The 19,476-nt window shown below is 39.2% G+C and overlaps 1 protein-coding gene across 5 annotated transcripts in view; it reads right to left on the bottom strand.

Annotated features, from left to right (window-relative positions):
* The window catches only part of OSBPL6 (oxysterol binding protein like 6), a 113,423-nt gene that overhangs the window by 22,988 nt on the left and 70,959 nt on the right, over positions 1–19,476 (bottom strand). For 3 of the 5 annotated variants that reach the window (XM_007450718.1, XM_007450720.1, XM_007450719.1), the window contains 2 exons: positions 10,355–10,520; positions 6,453–6,586 (listed from right to left, as the gene is read on the bottom strand). In XM_007450718.1, coding sequence (XP_007450780.1) covers positions 6,453–6,586; positions 10,355–10,520 — 300 coding nt within the window. Of the gene's footprint in view, positions 1–6,452; positions 6,587–10,354; positions 10,521–15,959; positions 16,035–19,476 lie in introns of all 5 variants that reach the window. The other 2 variants (XM_007450722.1, XM_007450721.1) reach the window with 1 other exon arrangement.

Raw genomic sequence — 19,476 nt, 5'->3', positions numbered from 1 at the left:
TTTCTGTCCACAAATGTACTGAAAGCTGTCTTAGTTATTGAAATAATTAGAACCAGATATATTTTGTTGTCTTGGAAGTAGGAGGCCTTGTTGTAGATTGTTTGATGGTTTTAATTGCAGAAGCACATTCATGACTTCAGGGTTTCACACAAACCTCAACTAAGGGTTCCTCCAGAGTGACTGCACCTTCTGTTGCCCCTGGAACAGAGTTAACAAAACAAACCCCACAAAAACTCAAGGGCAAGGATAAGTAATGTTCTTTTCAGAGGGTGGGAGTTTTACATACAAGTTTCCCATTTATAAGGAAACTTGGAGAATTGTTTGCTCTGGATGTTTAAGAAAGTTAAATTCCCATTTAAGCTCTCATCTCATCCAGTATTCATTAAATGTAATCTTGCCTACAGGTGTGTGTGAAGGCACACAAGGTAGCCTCTAGCTGATAATATCAATAGGAAATGAGCTGAAAATTAAAGGAATATTGTATTAATAATATATATGCAGTGGTAGAAAAACGTTATTACGTGGCACAAAAAAGCGTGGAAATAAATACTATTCCAACTCTGGCAACCCCAAGGACAGAAAGTGTAAGCAGATGCGAAGCATGCAACAGCCCATTTCTGTGTGTCTTGCCAGGACAGCTCCTCCTTTTGCCTCAATCACACAGACTGTTTTGAAGCTGGCTACAATCAAGCGCCACGGGCGCTCTTAGGGAGTGCTCGGGACCACATTTGTTACTTCCCTCCCTGAAGCTCACCTACTTTCTCTACAACGATATTATGGAAACATCCTTGGGAACATCGAGGTATACGGATATTTTCAGTGAAATGACACTATTAGTGATAATTAACATAGAAGAGCCCAGTTGATGGCAGAAACAATATACAGAATGCACCCGAGGAGTCTGTACAGTGGTGAAGCGAGGGAAAAGGAGGCACATCGCCAGCCACTTGCACCAGCTCATGAGCAAGAAAAGCCATGGAAACTTGTGAGTAATAACATTGCTCCAGGAGTGGCAGATGGGGCCAAGGCCTAGCAGGCAGGAAGCAGCCTCGGGCTCAGGAACTGTGCCTAGATTCTTTAGGAAGTCTCATTACTTGCTTCCATAAATGAGTTCAGACTGCACTACAAACTCTCTGCAAAGTATACTCATTTTCCCACACCTCATGTCCCTCACACACATTGAAGCGTAATATATCCAAGAAACACATAATTCCTGACCCATCTATAAAAGAAGTTACCATCTTGAAGTTCTGAGCCAGAGTTAATTGCCCCAATCCTCACCTCCTTGGCTATTAACTACCATTCACCCCCCTAGGCAGACAATGGGTGAGAATTTACCCTAGACTGGGTGAGACTCTGGCATAGCACATGCATTTTACTGAATGGAACTGTGGGTTCTGGGAAGGACACACAGAAGCCTGAAGGCTGGAGAAGGATATGAAACATGGCAATACGGGATCACCAGAAGACTTAAACCCTTCACATGAAAGCAAAACTGGCTGAAAAGGAGTGAGAATGAGAGTATGGAAACTGTCAAAGCTGGAGCTATCAAGAACCTGGGTATCTCTTAAAAATCACCTTGTTTTTTATTTAAAAAATACTATTATAGTGTATTTGGAAAACACAAAAAAGTAGAAAAATATTTTTAAAAATTCATACCTTACTACCCAGTCAACCAATTTCTGGTAGCTTGGTATATTTCTTTCTTTTTTAAAATTTATTTATTTAAGTTATTTATTTTTGGCTGCATTGGGACTTGGTTGCTGCACGCGGGCTTTCTCTCTAGTTGCAGTGAGCAGGGGCTACTTTTTGTTGTGGTGCGTGCACTTCTCATTGCAGTGGCTTCTCTTGTTGGGAAGCACGGGCTCTAGGCGTGCGGACTTCAGTAGTTGTGGCATGCGGGCTCACTAGTTGTGGCTCGTGGGCTCTAGAGCACAGGCTCAGTAGTTGTGGCACACGGGCTTAGTTGCTCCGCAGCATGTGGGATCTTCCCAGACCAGGGCTTGAACCCGTGTCCCCTGCATTGGCAGGCGGATTCTTAACCACTGCACCACCAGGGAAGCCCGGTAGCTTGGTACAGTTCTTCTAGCTTTCTTTCTTATGCATTTTCCACATTATTTAATGGGAACATACTCTACATCCTGTGTCTGCCACTTATTCTTTGTACACAGATATTTATTTTATGTTCCAAACTCTTCACAAATGTGATTTTAATAACTGCGGAACAAGTGATTATTTTCTACTCTCGGGCACTTACGTTGTTACTGATTTTTATTAGGATAAATAATGCTGCCATGAAAGTTTATGTGCATACAGGCTTTCTACATTCAGCATTAACCCCTTAGGTTATACATATCAGCCATGGACCAAAGGGTCAAAGGGTAAAATATTTTTAAGGCTTTTAATAAATATTGCCAAATTATGTCCAAAATGACATCAATTTAAAGTTACTGGATAGCTAAAAAAAAGATGTAAAGCGTTCTATGAAGAATATCTTCATATACAACAAATTTGGCCAAGTCTCAGGGAACTCTGAAATTCAGGGACAAATACACTTAAAACATTTATCCCAACACAGAATACTTATTTTGGAGTATAAAATGTTGTAGACAGGAAGGATGGTAAACGCTATGACTGGGATCTTAATTATGCTGCTATGTGCCTTAAGCCAATGTTTTTGCTTACATTCCCAAACATACCACGTTTCACTGATTCTAATATGCACAATTCCTCAAACATTAACACCTCTGAAGCACTGGTCAGTTTAATTGACAGTTTTTTCTTTCTTAGTAATGCACAGAATGATGGCACATCTAACGGTGGATGCCGTACTGATTTAATGAAATTCAGTAACTCTAGACTGAGTACTGGGTCATATTCTGCTGCTCACATTTGTATGGACCCAACACCCAATGCATTTAGCACAAGCTGTGTACAAACTCTGGGGCCAGAAATCAAACTGGTAATAGTGACGGAGTGTAATGTATTGAAGACAGACGCAAGGCAAGTCGAATCTTTCCTTATAGCAATCTAGGGTGCTGAGTTTACCATAGTTTTACTATATACTATTTGATTTTGGTGTTCAGTACATAAAATTATAGCTGCTGTGAAATAAGGTCATTTACAAAGGGATACATGCCACACAAAATACCTTGTCCTACAGGTGTAAATCCAACATCTATGCTGCCTTTCAGGTGTAAAAGTTTACTTTTAAAGTTTCATGGGGTAAAATAACAGAATTATGTACATTTTTGTATACATATAGATCAGGGATGAAATACTACTTTAGAAGAGAAATTCATTATACTGTTCAGCCTTGCAAATTATTACATGCCCAAGGCAGGTAAAAATTTATGCTGAGCATGTAGTGAAGAATGCTAATTTTACTTATTTTATTATGCTATGTACCTTCTAAAAGGATGATGGGATTTGCCAAGTTGATATATTTAGAAGCTTTATTGAAAAGCTTCATTTTAATCATCAGACATATATCAAATCAGACTTATGTCAAATAAAAAATAAGCTTTAAAAATGTAAGACTAATCTAAGAAGTTATTTAAACAGTCTCTCTCTCTCCTTCCCTTCCTAGGGGGAGACTTGGATTGGTAACTGTTCATCAGAAAAAATATCTGGGTTTTAACTGATGATACCTGAATAAGGATCAAAGATGTCTTTAGGCTATCTAAAATCACACTATAATGTGAAGTTCTATTAACATAGAAACATATGTAGAACAGCTGTCTCAATGTACTCAAGCTATTTCATATCTTGTTCAATCTTTAGTGATATATTTAAAGAGGTACAATGAAAACAATAGAATTAGCCAATCAGGATGGCTACATCAGTTAATTGTTTCCCATCTTCAATGTCTCCTTATCTGTTAGTTCCTTCCCTTCATGACACAAACAAACTTAGATGACTGCCAAATTCAAGGTTGACTTTCAGTCCATATATCATTTGCTGCTAAGTCAGACCCTGTTAACCTTTTCGTTCTTGAAATTATCAAAACTGTTTACCCTTGATCTCAATGATCATAGATATCTAAATTTGTCAGCTGTTTCCCCTGGGTTTCCATCAAAGGATCCTCTTTTTTTTTTTTTTTTTTTTTCAGCTTGTCCTTTAAATACTAATGTTCTCTATGGCAGTTCCATTGGCCTCTTTTATTCTGACTGAAAACACAATTTATTAACATCTATAAATTCACCAATATACGGGGGTATCCACATCTTCCTGCCAGGGCCTCTCTCCTGAGCCCTAGAGCTCAGGAGGAAACGACCCACCCAATGGGAAGGTATGTATAGCCACAAGGATGTGAACACAGCCAAGATGCTGTGATAACATGGAACTGGAAGCACTGAGTTCGCTAGTGGACAGGGTATAACTATCTTTATAGTCCCAAATTATTTTCACATTTTTTGAGTTCAAGAAAACGAAGTAAATAGAACACGCCCCGCCCCTTGCAAATAACCCAACAAAGATCTATTGAGGCTCTAAGTCTAGATGCAAATAAATGTTTAGACAAGAGAAGGAAACATTTAACCCAAAGCACGCAAATTGATGTAATTTCACTTTATTTTACTTTTATCAGGCTGGTAACAGCTGCTGCTGTCGCCTGAGGTCCATCAAGGACTAATTCTTCCACGAACCTGATCTCTAGGTCTGCTCACAGCTCAGGCATCTCTCATTTCTCTGAACACGCAGAGCCCTGGAAATCTGCACCGCTCATGTGCCACTGGGAATGGACTACAGCATGGTCCATTTAACTGTTTCCTGAGTAAATACTGCTCATCTCAGTAGTCAGATCATGAACTTCCTGGGAACATGGCCAGGGCTACTTTTAACTTGGTGTCCTATACCTTGCACTGTACCTACAGTACAGTAGTTGAATGAAACACAATGAATGAATGAACAAATGAACGACTGCTTTAAAATTTCTCCTCATCACCATTTCTAATCTCACCTGATCTCCCAAACTTAGATGTGTTTACTATTCTCTGTCTTACCAACAAGCAAATAAAAGCAAGCAAGCGGGAAACAAGCATATTTTCTTATTTTTCTTAGTACAAGCTTATCTCATACCACTAAGACTTCAATCCTTAATACATCTGAAGAAAAACACTGCAACATGTAGGGGGACAAAAGTGTATTTGACACATTTACAAGATGACATACAAGATGTTTACTAACCATTATTTTGATCTTTCTGATTCATGATCCTCTCAGGATCACGATTCAGAAGATCGATTAACATGGACTAGGTGTTCAACAGATACATGACATGAGATCAGTACAGGGCAACCGTTAAAGTGTGCTTGTGAAGGAAGCCCTCTGAAGACTGGAACACAGTTGCCGCTTTGAATGCTCAGGCTCTCGAGTTCCCTAGTTTTGCACTGGAAGCAGCATGTGCACCTCAACTGACAGTGTTTGATGGCAAACAGCAGAAAGTGTGGCCCAGAAAACAGCATTCAATAATGTGAAACTTAACGCTGAAAAGAAGCTGACAGTTCAGGTACATAAAACATGGTGAGACCAGTTTAAGTCTAATTTTCAGGAACTGAGGGAAACTCTTCAAGCGGGAGCCAATCCACATGGAAAACCACTTACCCAGGATTTGCTTGTTCCTTCGCTCTGATCCAAGGCACCAGGAAGTGAACAATATTTTATATAAACACTGAGTTCTCACACAAAATCAATAACAACATTGAAGTCTCAAAGAAGTTTTAAAGGTTAATTTATAGACTAAATGAAAATATTTCAGAGGAAGTGCTCAGTGTAAGAAAGCATAAGGGCAGTTTTAAAGGATTTTTAACAGAGATTTCAACCTTGAAATACGCAGGGACTTGAATAGTATTAATAAGCTCAATATAATATATATTGAGTAATATTTATATTATATATATATTATAATATATATATGTAAAATATATACTGAAATATATATAAGAGTCTAGCCTCAGGGAGTATAACTTAGGAAGAAACTCCTGAGTGCAAATCAGAATAGAAAAAATAGATAATAGTTATAAGTAATTTTCAACAGATTAAAATGTAAGTGGGAAAAAATAGTAAGTGTGGAAGATCTGGTAGATTTTGTCTATTTGACATTGGATCAAACATATTCTGGAACACAACTGTTTAAATGTGTATGTAAATCATGTATAAATGCACGATTTTTTTTTTTTTAAACCAGGAACTGCCTTATAATGACTACAGAGAGGCATTAAAAGTATTCAATCAGCCAAAATAGCAATTATGTTTGCAAGCAAGTTTGGTTGATTTTCACTCTTACCTTGATATTGTTTGGAAGAAAAGTAATAAAATGTAATATTGACACTGCAATGTCTTGGGAGAATCTCAGATGATGTGCCATCCCCATGATGGATTGCCTCCACCCCCATCTTTGGCTTATAGGGTTAGGAATGTATTATGAGAGTGAAACAAACACTTTCATTTACCTGAGACAGTGACTGTCGGAGCCGTGCCATCTGTGTGCTGTGGCCTGTATTGTGATCCTGCTCAGAAACCATCTGCTTAAGCTTCTCCTTCTCTATAGCTATGCTATTAAACGCTGACTTCAAAAGAGAATGCACTGCGTGGGGAGAAAAGTAAGAAACAAAGATCAAATGGATCCAGAAAGAATATACAAAATTATAAACTTCTCAGTACTTTAACTCATGCACAGATATTTTCTGGAAAGTTTATGTTACAGTCTAATTGAAAGTCAGCCATAAAATGGAATCTACCAGAATATCTATACACAAAACAAATATAGGAACGGTAATTAATCAGGATGAAAGTTTTAGCATTTCAAACCAGATAAGCCAACAAAGACCTGGAAGCAGCATATAAAATTATCAATTTTTAAATTTCAATATTTAGAAACTAAACTATAATTCCTAGAAGGAAAAGGGAACAAGTTTTACTCTGCTATATTTGAAGGCAATATTTGAGCAGTTCTGTGTACAATGAAGCCTCATGCAAATCATTTAGAACTATCAAAAATTATTTCCCCAAAGTGTGTACCCAAACAAGAGCATTTTATGAGTCCTGCCAATATAAATAAGACAGCTGTTTTAGAAGTTCTAACTAGTTCTCTTTGGGGTAGGAAATGATTTGGTCTTAAGAACAGCACTTGCATTACTTTCTCAGCCAAGAACATCATGATATCAGAAGTGTTTTTAAAGAGTACAAATTTCCAGTTATAAGATGAATAAGTTCTCGGGATCTAATGTACAGTATAGTGTTATAGTTAATAGTACTGTATTATTTACATGAAAGTTGCTAAGAGAGTAGATCTTAAATGTTCTCACCACAAAAAAGAAATGGTGGAACTTCCCTGGTGGCGCAATGGTGAAGACTCCACACTCCCAATGCAGGGAGCCCGAGTTCAATCCCTGGTCAGGGAACTAGATCCCACATGCATGCTGCAATTTAGGAACCCACATGCCGCAACTAAGGAGCCAGCAAGCCGTAACTAAGGAGCCCACGTGCTGCAACTAAGCAGTCAGTGAGTCACAACTAAGGAGCCCGCGGGCTGCAACTAAGGAGCCTGCCTGTTGCAACACAAAGACCCTGCACAACCAAATAAATATTAAAAAAAAAAAAAGAAATGGTATGGTGTTAGCTATTGCAATTATTTTCAGTATATAAGTGTATCAAATCAACATGTATACCTTGAACTTATACAATACTACATGTCAATTATATCTCAATAGAGCTGGAAATAAAATAAAACAAAATAAAAGCAACAATAAAAACAACCTCCACCGCCATTTCTGCATACCTAACAACATACATTGGTAAAAATTCAAGGCAGTCTTTAATTCTGAAACACAAAAAGGTTGAATTTCCAACTCTTATCTTTACAATAACAGTTTCTATAAAATGCAAAGTCTTCTAAAATAGGGATTTCCTTATAAGAGAAAGGATTTTTTTAAAGAAGTGGAAAAATTTAGCATAAAACAGTGGCCTGAATTAAAGGGGAAAAATGGTGAGATCATAAGGGACTCACAATCTATTGATTTATGTGCTGCATTCTAGTTATCAATTTTAAGGTAATAACTTGATATCTGAAATACGTTAACCCAACTGGCAGCTCTAAAAGTGGACTCTCACTCATTTCAAAATCCATAATTCTTCCTAAAGAGTTCATTCAGTAGTCACAGAAAAGCGCCCCCCCCTTTTTTCTAGCACAACTGAAAAGAAAACATGTTGTTTCAACAAAGGCTTTAAAATTCTGTTGAAACTTGGATTTCCTGAAAGCCTCTGGATTGCAACCAAATACACAAAGCTTTCCCAGGGCTACCTTCAAATTTACCCATCTTCCTTTAGAAGCTGTGCTATAGTTAATTCACACATTTGCTGTCTCATTTTACCTGCTGCTATAACCTCACATTAGAAGTAAAAGCTACTGGCTTTCCTGGCCATAAATCTATGCTGTTACATAAACAACATAATATTGCTCTAGTCTAATGACATGATTAGCATCCAGCTAAGACATGCAATAAAAATGTGAAAGGGGTAAAACAGGAGGTGAAAGAGAGGTGGCCTTACAGAATCTCAACTGAAAAATCTATAGAAAAAAAAGGTGGGGGAGATGATATAGTTTAACTGCTTCAGGATTGTGGAATTAAAGAAATCTCTGCTAGCACATCTTTGCTGATGGTTTAAGACTATAGGGCTTCCCTGGTGGTGCAGTGGTTGGGAGTCTGCCTGCCGATGCAGGGGACACGGGTCTGGGAAGATCCCGCATGCCGTGGAGCGGCTGGGCCCGTGAGCCATGGCCACTGAGCCTGCACGTCCAGAGCCTGTGCTCCGCAACGGGAGAGGCCACAACAGTGAGAGGCTCTAGTACCGCCAAAAAAAAAAAAAAAGGAGACTATACATTTTTGTTGACTTTAGCATTCCCAGAGATGTCCTCAGTGTGTGCCCCTTCTTTCCTGAGTCACTAGGCTCTTGAGTATTACGGGGGGTACTTGAGATGTTCCATTTAACACACATTTTCAAGAATATTTTATAACCTATTACCAGCGGGCCCAGAGGAAATACATGTGATTGATTCATAATAAGATGTTAGTGACTGAAAACAACATAATGTGTATCTTTCTCCAAGAGACTGGGAAGGTACTATCATAAGGCACACACACACATGCGCACACACACACACACACACACACACACACACACACACACACACACACACACACACACACACACACACACACAGTTTCAGTGGCTGAAATTTAAATACTACAGCAATAAGGGGAGGGAGTTAATTTGGGAGCTGAGGCTCTTCTTGGTAAACACAGACAAGACTGCCCAATCCACCTACACTCCACTCTCCTGCTTCTTATTTATTATACTCTTACTCTCTGTGCCTGATGACAGCAACTGAACCTCTGCAACATGCCTTACTGAAAACTTAACATCAAAAAAGAGACTCCAAGGTGGCGTGGACTTTTGCTCCCCTCAAATCTGGACTGGCCTGTGAAGCTCTGACCAACAGAGTGCGGTGAAGGGACAGTGCTTCAGGTCCAGGGCTGGCTGCTTCCATTCCAGTCCACTCCATTCTTTTGGAGCCCTGAGCTGCCATGGAGAGGGAGGAGGGGGAGAGTTGTGTGCAGCCTCCCAGCGGTCCAACCAAAGTGCTAGTGAAGACACCTTGCACAATTCACCCCAGCCTCCAGCTGAATACTGTTGAGGGAGCCCAACCAAATGCCGCGTGGCACAGAAGAACTGCTTAGCTGAGCCTTCCTGAATTCCTTACCCACAAACTGTAAAGTACAACTTACTATGTCGTTTAATAAAAAAAAGAGTTTCAAACAGAATCTGTTTCTTTTCTTTTTTTCCCTTGCTAAGGCTAACTCACAAGTATGTATTAAATGATGAAAAACAGATGTTGAGTAGTAGTGTCTGCTGACCTGCCTAGGATAATGCCTTTCTTTCCCCCCTAAGTGTTTGATTCCGCAAATTTCAGAGAATAAATCGATAATCCCATTATCCTAATATTCTCTGAGTGAGGAAAATCAAATTTTAATTTATGATGACCTACAATCCTAGTGCCAGGCCTGAAGGCAATAGGAAGACAGTCATCAAAGGTTAACACCCTTTTTGTCTTTCTGCCTTTTCTCACCCTCAAGGCTACTTTCTTTACTCAGTCAAAACTGTAACCCTGTGATGTGTGTTCTCCCAGGAGGCGGGCATCATATCCCACTGCATTTTGTTTATAGAACTGCAATAAATATATAAACCATTTGACCTTTCTACCATGACCACCTAAACAAGGGTAAGAGAATAAATGGCAACTTCCCATCAAGAAAGAGAGCTTCTCTCAAGGGCACATTATATTTATTGTTACCTTTCTGTGCAATTAGACAAAATTCTTCTTGAAGCTTTGTATAATCCATTGAACTTTCCAGAGGGTCTGTGAGGTGGCTAGGGGGAGTCTGAAATTCAATATCTGCACAAAGGTTGGGGTTGGAGGAATGCAAGCGAACCGGGGACATGGTAGCACTGAAAGGAACCTGAAAGGGGAGGACACAAATTATTAGAGAGCAACAGCACATTGTTCCACCCTCTCTTACACAGAAAAGATCTCTTCCAGTCTCCAGAATAATAGATTCCTCTCTGAGGACACACTCGGAGACAGTACTCATTTATTTTGCAGGTGGCTGGGTAGGAAGGAGTCTCATTTCCCATAGCTGATTTAGTACTGCCACTGACTCACTGGCTTTTCACTGTCACAGGGAGAGATAATTACACAATGACAGGAAGAACAGGCACAATCCCAGATAAGCTTCAGCTCTGAACCCACGGAAACAGCGCTGGCAGAAAGCAGTCTGAACTGTGACGTAGCTGACCTTCTCTCACTCAAGTCAGAGCACTTTTTATGCCTACTTCTTTCTGAGCCTGGAGCAGGAATTTACTGGACAGGTAATAATTCAAGAGGTGCGTATACAGAAAGATTCACTTGCTCCATCGCCATTAGATAAAACATAAGTAAGTTTAATACTAAATATAATAATGGCTTAAAAGGACTCACAATTAAATTTGAAATTGATTTATCAAGATGTATTTGTAAATGAAATGTAAGTTACTGTAGTTTACCTTTGTATGTTACATAAACATGGCTTATGAACTGGCCAATATTGAAAAGCATTAAGTAAAAAAAGTCATATTCCTATAGATTTCCCCAAATGGCTAGAGGTACTTCCTTGCCCAGGCTGGATCTGGGCTAGGCTTCTGATGGGTGGAGGCAAAGCACCTTTCCCTCTCCTTCTAGAAGGTTCTACCTGCCCATTACAAATGCTATCAGCCAAACACTCTTGGAAAATGAGAATACCAATTCCTCTTATAAATCAGATTACCAGTAACCTCCCCTAATTCTTACTACACAGATATGCATTCAATTATCTTCAAGAATCAGACTCTCAGACTCCTCCACAAGCTGAATTTTGTATAAATTAAAAGATAATTCACACCCTCTACCTAACAGAAAATATGCTGTAGGAGGAAGGAACCAATATCTTGTCTGATGTACATGTATGTCAGAACCACTTCCTTTTTTCATTGTTTTATTTAGCTTTAAACCTCATGATAGAACAAGAGGGGAGGGAGGGACCCTGAAAGCATGTGCCTGTGCACGGAGGATACAGGGATAGAGGAGATGGACAGACCCCCAAAATCTAGCCTGAGCTGCAGTTGGTGAGTCTGGGTGAGGGCAGTTGAGACTGGAGAGGGTCCTTAGGATGTAGCTTTGTCTTGGCAAGGAGTTATTTATCTCAAAAGATATCCAAGGCTTACTGGGAAAGAAACTGGGCATGAAGCTTTCTCCCCAGTTCCGCTAAGCTAAGCATGTTAACATATGATCTGTGAAGAATTTGGTATCTGGAGTCATCAAAGTAACTCTTCCTCATCCCCTATGGGGTCCTCATCCCCTATGGGGACCTTGGCTACACTGGGCTGGGAGGTGTCAACAGCTTGTTTATCTCATCAGGATCTGAATTCCTGGCTATTCCAGAGAAGAGACACAAAAGTGGCAGATAAGCCATTTGAGAAAATGGAGTCCTTGGGTTCAGTAATTTGCTGGAATCCTATCCAGGCAACTTTGTGACAGTAATGACTGAGGTTTTTTAGGATATCCATAAGGGAATGGGGTTTATGTGAAAGAATATTTAAAGACAGATAAAGAAAATTTCTGTCCTTGCCTGTGGTGATGCTCAATCTAGAAAGAGCAGTCAGCCCAAGGCCCTCTAGGAGGGACAGAGAGAATCCATGGAAAGGTTGGTGATGAGAAGGTCATGGGCAGAGGCTGTGACTTGAGGAAATGGACAGACCAAGGAGTCTGCAGATTTAAGGATATGGTTTCAGGATGCAAGGAACTAGAAGAGCATATGGGAAAAAGGAATGTGCGTGCTTGGTGGTGGGGAATGAAATGTGTTGAGGATCAACAAAAGGGTTTTATCTGCACTCAGGTGCCCTCAACGCTCCAAGGAGGGGCATGGCGTAGGAGAGGGGTCTCCTCCCTTGAGTGGATAGGGAGGCTGGGGGAGCAGTAGTGATGGGAGGCCAGGGTGTAGTGGAGGCCCAGAGAGTCCAGGGAGGACCCAGACTTGTTCCTGAGATAATGAGCTCTTAATTAAAAGTTGGAATCAGACACTGAGAAGAAAAACATGTTATAAATTTATATTTTGAACATAATGGAAGTTTAAATTGGCAATTAAAATGGTAAAAATGATTTTGTATATAACCCACAGGGAAAGGGACTTGGAATGCTCTATTCAAACTGCAATCAAACAGTTCCCTGGGACATTGAAAGCTAATATTTATATACTTCTGACTGAAAATGTTTATATTGATTTTTTTTTTTTTTTTTGGTTAAAATAAGTATGTGGAATGGATCATTTTAATTGAAAAATTCATGAAATAAAATTGAAAATACAAATTGAGATGTATTAATCTAACTCTAACTGAATATCTCTTCAGCCTGGGGGCTTATTTACTCAGTTTTTTATTCATCAATTTGAGTATTATGGGATTTGAAAATTTAAACGGTAACTAGGTTCTCTGTCAGTGATGACTGGAGTGGGGCTGTCTACAGTTCTCAATGTTTGTATGTGAGAAACCTCAATGCTGGAAATGCAACTTCACATCCTCCTTAGGAAAGAAATCCAAGGCTTCCTTGAAATCCTGTGACAGGGAGGAAGCCTGATCCTGGAATATTCTGGTACCAGTAACTGCAGTTTGGAAGGGGGCTGTTAGGAGACGCTTTTATCACCTGTCTATAAAGAAGCCAAAAGAGAAACAGATTGACAGTGGACTGGCACTGAAATTTAGCAGTGGTAAACATGAATAAAAAAGAGAACATACAACAGCAAGTCTAAGGAAGATATTGAGCATACACAACTCACGGAGCCAATATGAAAAGTCACCTGCTACTGTTACTCTGCATCACACGTACAGGGATGCTAGTGTGGGGTACTGATTGCACTGGGACTCTTGGGGTCTTTCCACGGGGAGGGGCCAGCGTTTCTCCTTTCCAACCCCCTATTCTGTAGGGCCTGCCTGATGGTGCAAGTGGACCATTATAGATGCTATTGCTAAGAATCAACGAGAATAAATCTCTGAAACATCCTGGGTGTACTTGTCTTTGGGAGCAATCTCAGCTGCCCTACACACCTAAGTGGGCAAGGAGAACAAGTAGCTGGAGTCATTTGGAAGAATTCCAGACAAAAGGCAACTAACAGGATAGGACAGACTCCAAATGTGTGGGCTAACTTTACTGTTGGTAAGAGGAAAGGCAGGGAATTAAGGGGAACCACTGCACTAAAAGAAACAGGAGGGCTGAGTCACCAGCGACAGGTCACTGAGATGTGGGCAAGGGGGCTGAGGGAGCCAGCGGAAGGTCCTGCTAGATGTTGTCCTGCTCTGGTATGGAGTTAAAAGCTATAGATCCTAGAGGGTTTAAGAGTAACCACTCCCTCTAGTTATTCCTGAATACATGACTAAATGCTGCCAGCTTCATTCATTAGATGGTCTAAGTTATTCTTAACCTCTGTGGTCACAGCTACCCTGGAGGAGGTGAGCATTAATACCTCCATCTTTCAAAAGCTTTTTCTCTTGTACTCCCAACTTAAAAAAAAAAAAATCAACCTATTCAAATAGGTTCTAATCTCAGTTTTATTATATTCACTATATGTATCTGCAATCAAAAAATGAACACAGCAGTTCTAACACAATCACTTCCCTGCATGCCATCTTAGAAGTACATTATTTAAGGAAACTTTTGTATTTTCATAAAATGACTGACCCTCCCTTTCCATACTGAGATATTGTTCTCTCTCTAATAATCATTTGGATTTCTGAATTTTGTAAATGAAAGGTTACATTTAAGAATTTAAAAATTGATTTTACATGGATTTATTGTCAGAATCTGTTACCATGTCAGAATCAGATACTTTTTTCATCTGTATTTGAATACATGCATAAGATAGACATTAACCATGAAATCAATTTCAAAAATTTGTTTGTTCAAGTGTTCACAAAACTGCGAGTTTAAGAGTCAGTCCCTGGGGCTTCCCTGGTGGCGCAGTGGTTGAGACTACGCCTGCCAATGCAGGGGACGCGGGTTCGTGCCCCGGTCCGGGAAGATCCCACGTGCCGCGGAGCGGCTGGGCCCGTGAGCCATGGCCGCTGAGCCTGCGCATCCGGAGCCTGTGCTCCGCAACGGGAGAGGCCACAACAGTGAGAGGCCCGTGTACCACAAAAAAGAAAAGAGTCAGTCCCTAATAAGTTCCATGTCACTTGCTCATTTCATAATCAAAATTATTTGTCTCTCAAACAAACCAGCTAAGTACCCAGATATAAATCAAGAGTCAGTCATGAGTTATAAAGTAGAAAACCAACAATCCATACACCAGTATCCATTCTCCTACAATGCAACCAAAATCTCTTCATATTTTTCAGCAATTCTAGTCTTAAAATACATTCCACCAACAGCAAGAACAAGACTATGATAATTCAGGAAATCTTACATAATAGCCAAAAAATTAACATTTGCCATGAACTCAGTACTCTGCATATAAAAAGTTGATAGGATGTCATGATTAAACAAATATTATGATTTATTTTTATCCAGCATAAGGTTCTTGGTTTACATATTCTATTTTATATTCCACGTGGCAGTTCACTATTCTAAGCACCTTCTATTCAATTTTAAGTTTTAGTTATTTGCCTTATATATATCTCAATACTCCCTCTATCCTCCTAACATCCACCCTATTTTCTCTTTAAAAAAAAAAAAAGCCAAACCAACATCTAGATGTGAATTAAACACCATTTAACTTTGTGGTTTTCTCCTTTCCACACTATATTTTCTGATTTCCAGCTCAATATTCTTTTCAGAAAACAACTTTCCTTTGCTAAGTGTAAGTTTGGGTAGCTGCTGAGAGATGATATCAAAATTCACCTTTTCTTACCCTCTCATTTCTTTATTTTCACATCCTTCTCAAATAGTCACATTGCTACCAAAAAAGCACAATTTATGTCTGTAGTAACATGGCTTTTCTTAGAAAAACAGAAATCAGTTAGCAACGGTTCCAATATCACTATGGCAAAAAAAACAAATAAAAAACCAAAAAGAAAAACCCCCAAACCCACACCGTTTCAGGAAATCGCCCACACAATCCATTTTGCATCCCTGAATTTAAACTGTTTTTCACACTGAGAGTAGAAGTAGAGATCTGGATCCCATGATAGTTTTCCACTGCAAACCCAAACACCTGTGTGCGAGGCCGGCAGTGCAAAGACAGCCAGAGAACATGCGAGAACTCCGCCAACACAGGAGAGGGCTGTGCTTGATGCCATCGCACACGAGTGGCACCATTAGAACGCGGGGCAGGGTGACACTAGTACACAGTTTCTCATTCTCATTAAACATCCACTTGAGATTGAAATCCACTCACTGTTGTAGCCACTGCTGCTGCTAGCCTCTGCCGGCGCCGAGTTGTGCTGAACTGGCCCTTCGAAGATGGCCCTTCCTGACAGCGAATGAGAGAAGAGGAGGGAGGAGAAAACATGGGATGGGGGAGGGAGAAGCCAGGACACGGGAGGATGAAAGGTAATCAGACAAGGGAGAGGGAGAATTTTTAACTGAAAGTTGACTTTTGCTAAATCTTAGCATTGAAAATAGCTTGGAGGGGCATTCATGCTGTGAGAAAAGTTTATTATTCTCATGGTAGAACACCCAAACACTTAAATCTATTTGCTGAATATAACCCCTACCCCAAAAGGAGATGGAAAGTTATGAAGTGATGAAGAGCTTACGATCTCAAGGTAAAATAAATGTACGTCTTGTTTTATTCATGCAATGCCATGTTCTACGAAGCCAAAAGGCATTCAGTAGATTGAAGCAAAAAAAAAAAAAAAAAAAAAAAAAATGTTCAGGAAAAAAAAAAAAAAAAAAAAAAAAAAAAAACAATGAGTTCAGGGAAAAGTGACTAAATAAATAATGTGCAAAGGCTAAAGCAAACAGGTTGTAATGAGAGCCTCCTGTTGGTCGGAAGAATTTTTTGTTTCTTGCTGGGAGGAAAAAGTAAGGGGAAGGATACCAGGAATCCTCAACTCCCTATGTTTTCTCCTACTATAAAGGTCTCTGGGATTCAATATTAAGAATTATATTGATCTTCGGGTTGAAGAATTTTCCAAGGAGGAAGCCAGGCCCCATAATATAGGAAAATAATCTCAATGTCCTCAGTGTGCTGGGATAACACCTATAAAAATCAGCTATGAAAATCTGAAAGTATAGGCTTCATTTAGTGATGTGCAGCTATGCATAAACCAGTAGAAGAATCTTAGAGCTTTTGCTTTCTTTCCTTCTTTCTTTCTTTTTTTTCCTTCTCTTTTTGGTGGACACGATAAAGGGTAATAGCACTGCCTTCTAATCAACTCAACTTTGCTGCATTTGACAGACCCTGACTCTTCAAGGTTGTGAGCAATAAATTCAGTTCCAATTAGCTGAAATGTTCTCAGAGTCACCTAACAGTCAGACTGAGAAAAAAACCAGCATGGCTGTGTTAGTCTTTTTGGAATAACAGAAAAATATTTTAAATTCTTATATCTCCAATTCTCTTTAATTTTCCAAATTATATTCACATTTCTCTCAATCGTCATAAATCTGTGTACATATATGTATATGCTTATTAAACACAAACACACACACATAATCTGCTCTAGACAAAACATTTCCTATACAAAATTCCTTTATGCCTACTGTAATAAAAAAAAAAAAGGAGAAAGAATATGTTTCTACTCTTCAGTGTAATTTGAGCACCTGTGAGATCTAGGATAGCTGCACATGAATGACATCAGATCATTCATCTGCTACCCCATACCTCCTACTATCCCTTATTCTCTGCAATATCTACAGATCTAGTATTTAATGCATGCTATTAGCAACACAGGAAATGTAACAGCAATCTCTTCTACAGCAATCCTTATAAAATCATTCTCTTCTTGCCCTCCTCCATCTCATTTAAAACACAACCAAACTGTTTTACTGCATGATGATGATACTGAGATTTTTGTGAGAACGAGAAATTTAAGCTTTGGGACACAGGAAGTATTTTTTCTAACAGGTAATTCCACAGAGACGTCTAGGACAACTATTGCCTCCAATTAATTACACAATGGATTCTTGAGCTAGCTTCCCAGTGGCTTCAAGGAGAAATATGGTCCAAATTTTAACACTCACATTCAAATCAATAGCACAATCTAACTTACCTAAGAATAAGCAATCAAACATCCAGTAAAACATGTTCTTCATTTTTACTTTCCTAAGGTCAATTTTTAAAATGATCTATTTTATAATTATTTCAAAAATTACAACTACTACAGAATGCTGCATACAAACTTCAGTAAAACAAGATCCATAACAACAATAGCAGGAACAATAACCACCACCACCACCACCAGGCAGTCTAGGTTCCTGCATGAATGTCTGGTGGACTAGAAGTTCCAGATGATAGAGGGGATGAAAAATGAGCCACTCACTACAAAAAATCTCTCAAGTTGGCCACAACAATGAAGAAAGTGGTTCAAGTAGTGAGATGATTAAGGGCTCAAAACAAATCCCTGGTATCATGAGATGGGATTCTAATGGTCAAGAAACATTTAAAACAGGGGGGAAAAACCTGTGTATTAGGGTGGGAGAAAGTGGTGGGTATGTTTAATCCACTACAGTAAAAACAAATGCTATGACTTTCTGTAGGTAAAATACTGGTGAGTAATGACATTCATATTAGTCATAGTCATCCCTGGCTGATTTTAAGATTCCCCAGTCAGGTGTGCATGGTGAAGAAACTTCCAAGTAACTTCTCAGTGATAGAGAATGAGCATCCTGAGGGATCCTGGAAGGCCTGTTGGTTTGGGTGAGCAGAAAATGTCTAGGGATGGTACTAAATTCTGCAGCATTCACCCTATGATCCTTTGTTTTACGAGATCAAGTGGAAGTGATGTTTCTCTTGGAATGATTAATAGCTTACCGCCACCTCTCAGTCTATTTATTTCCACTGGAGTTGGAACTAAATCTTTCGAAAGTTTAATGTTTTCTTTGAGTATGGGATGAGGTGGTTTCAATTTCCCCCCAAAATAATTAAACTAGAATCACAAGGGTCATTTTGTTACTCTTTGGCAAAACAGAAACAAGGCAAAAGAGGATAAATGAAAACTTAAGAACAAACCACCCCAAAATGTGACAGGAATATGAAATGGAGAATATTCTCCTGCTTTTTGAACAACTTCTTTTGATGACTCAGAAAAAAAATCTTCATAAACTCTCCACACATTGAAAAGCACAGCCTGTGAATAGGAGGGCTATTCAGAATTACATTCTGTTTCCTCCAGAAAACACTGAGTGATACGGGGACCATGGTGGGCCTCGTAACTACAGTAGGACAGCCAGTGGCATTGCGCTCATACACATTGAGAACCAACCTATTGCAGACCACAGCTGTGAATGGGAATTTGTTCAGTGGGATACCTTATAAAAACAAGATTGAAATGCTATCTAGCCACAAATGTATATGTTCTTATGATGCTGGCCTTCTTCAATTATTTTATTTGTAATTAAGGTTCTTTTTTCCTGGCTATGATAACCATAGATACCATGTTTAAAAAACAACAACAACCAAAAAAAACGACCGCCACAAAACTAGACAATCGTATGCTCAAAAGCAATTTTAGGCAATTTTCTTGTGAAGTCATTTGGCACATTTGTCTCTATAGTATTAATTTTCTGAAAAGAAGGGAAAACGCACAGAAACATACTGAACAAAAGACCACAAGAAATTGTGTTCATAGAATGTGGACATTCTAACTAAAAAAAACAGTGATCATTAGTGCTTGTGAAAATTTATTTTCAAATATATCAGATTAGCAAGCAAAGCAACAAAGAGTTTGTTATTCATACATTCAGAATTAAAA

This window comes from Lipotes vexillifer, unplaced genomic scaffold, assembly GCF_000442215.2.
Source record: "Lipotes vexillifer unplaced genomic scaffold, Lipotes_vexillifer_v1.1 scaffold29, whole genome shotgun sequence".
Classification (NCBI taxonomy): domain Eukaryota; kingdom Metazoa; phylum Chordata; class Mammalia; order Artiodactyla; family Lipotidae; genus Lipotes; species Lipotes vexillifer.
The sequence above is the reverse complement of the archived record's forward strand: the minus strand, read 5'-3'. Positions and strand labels throughout refer to the sequence as shown.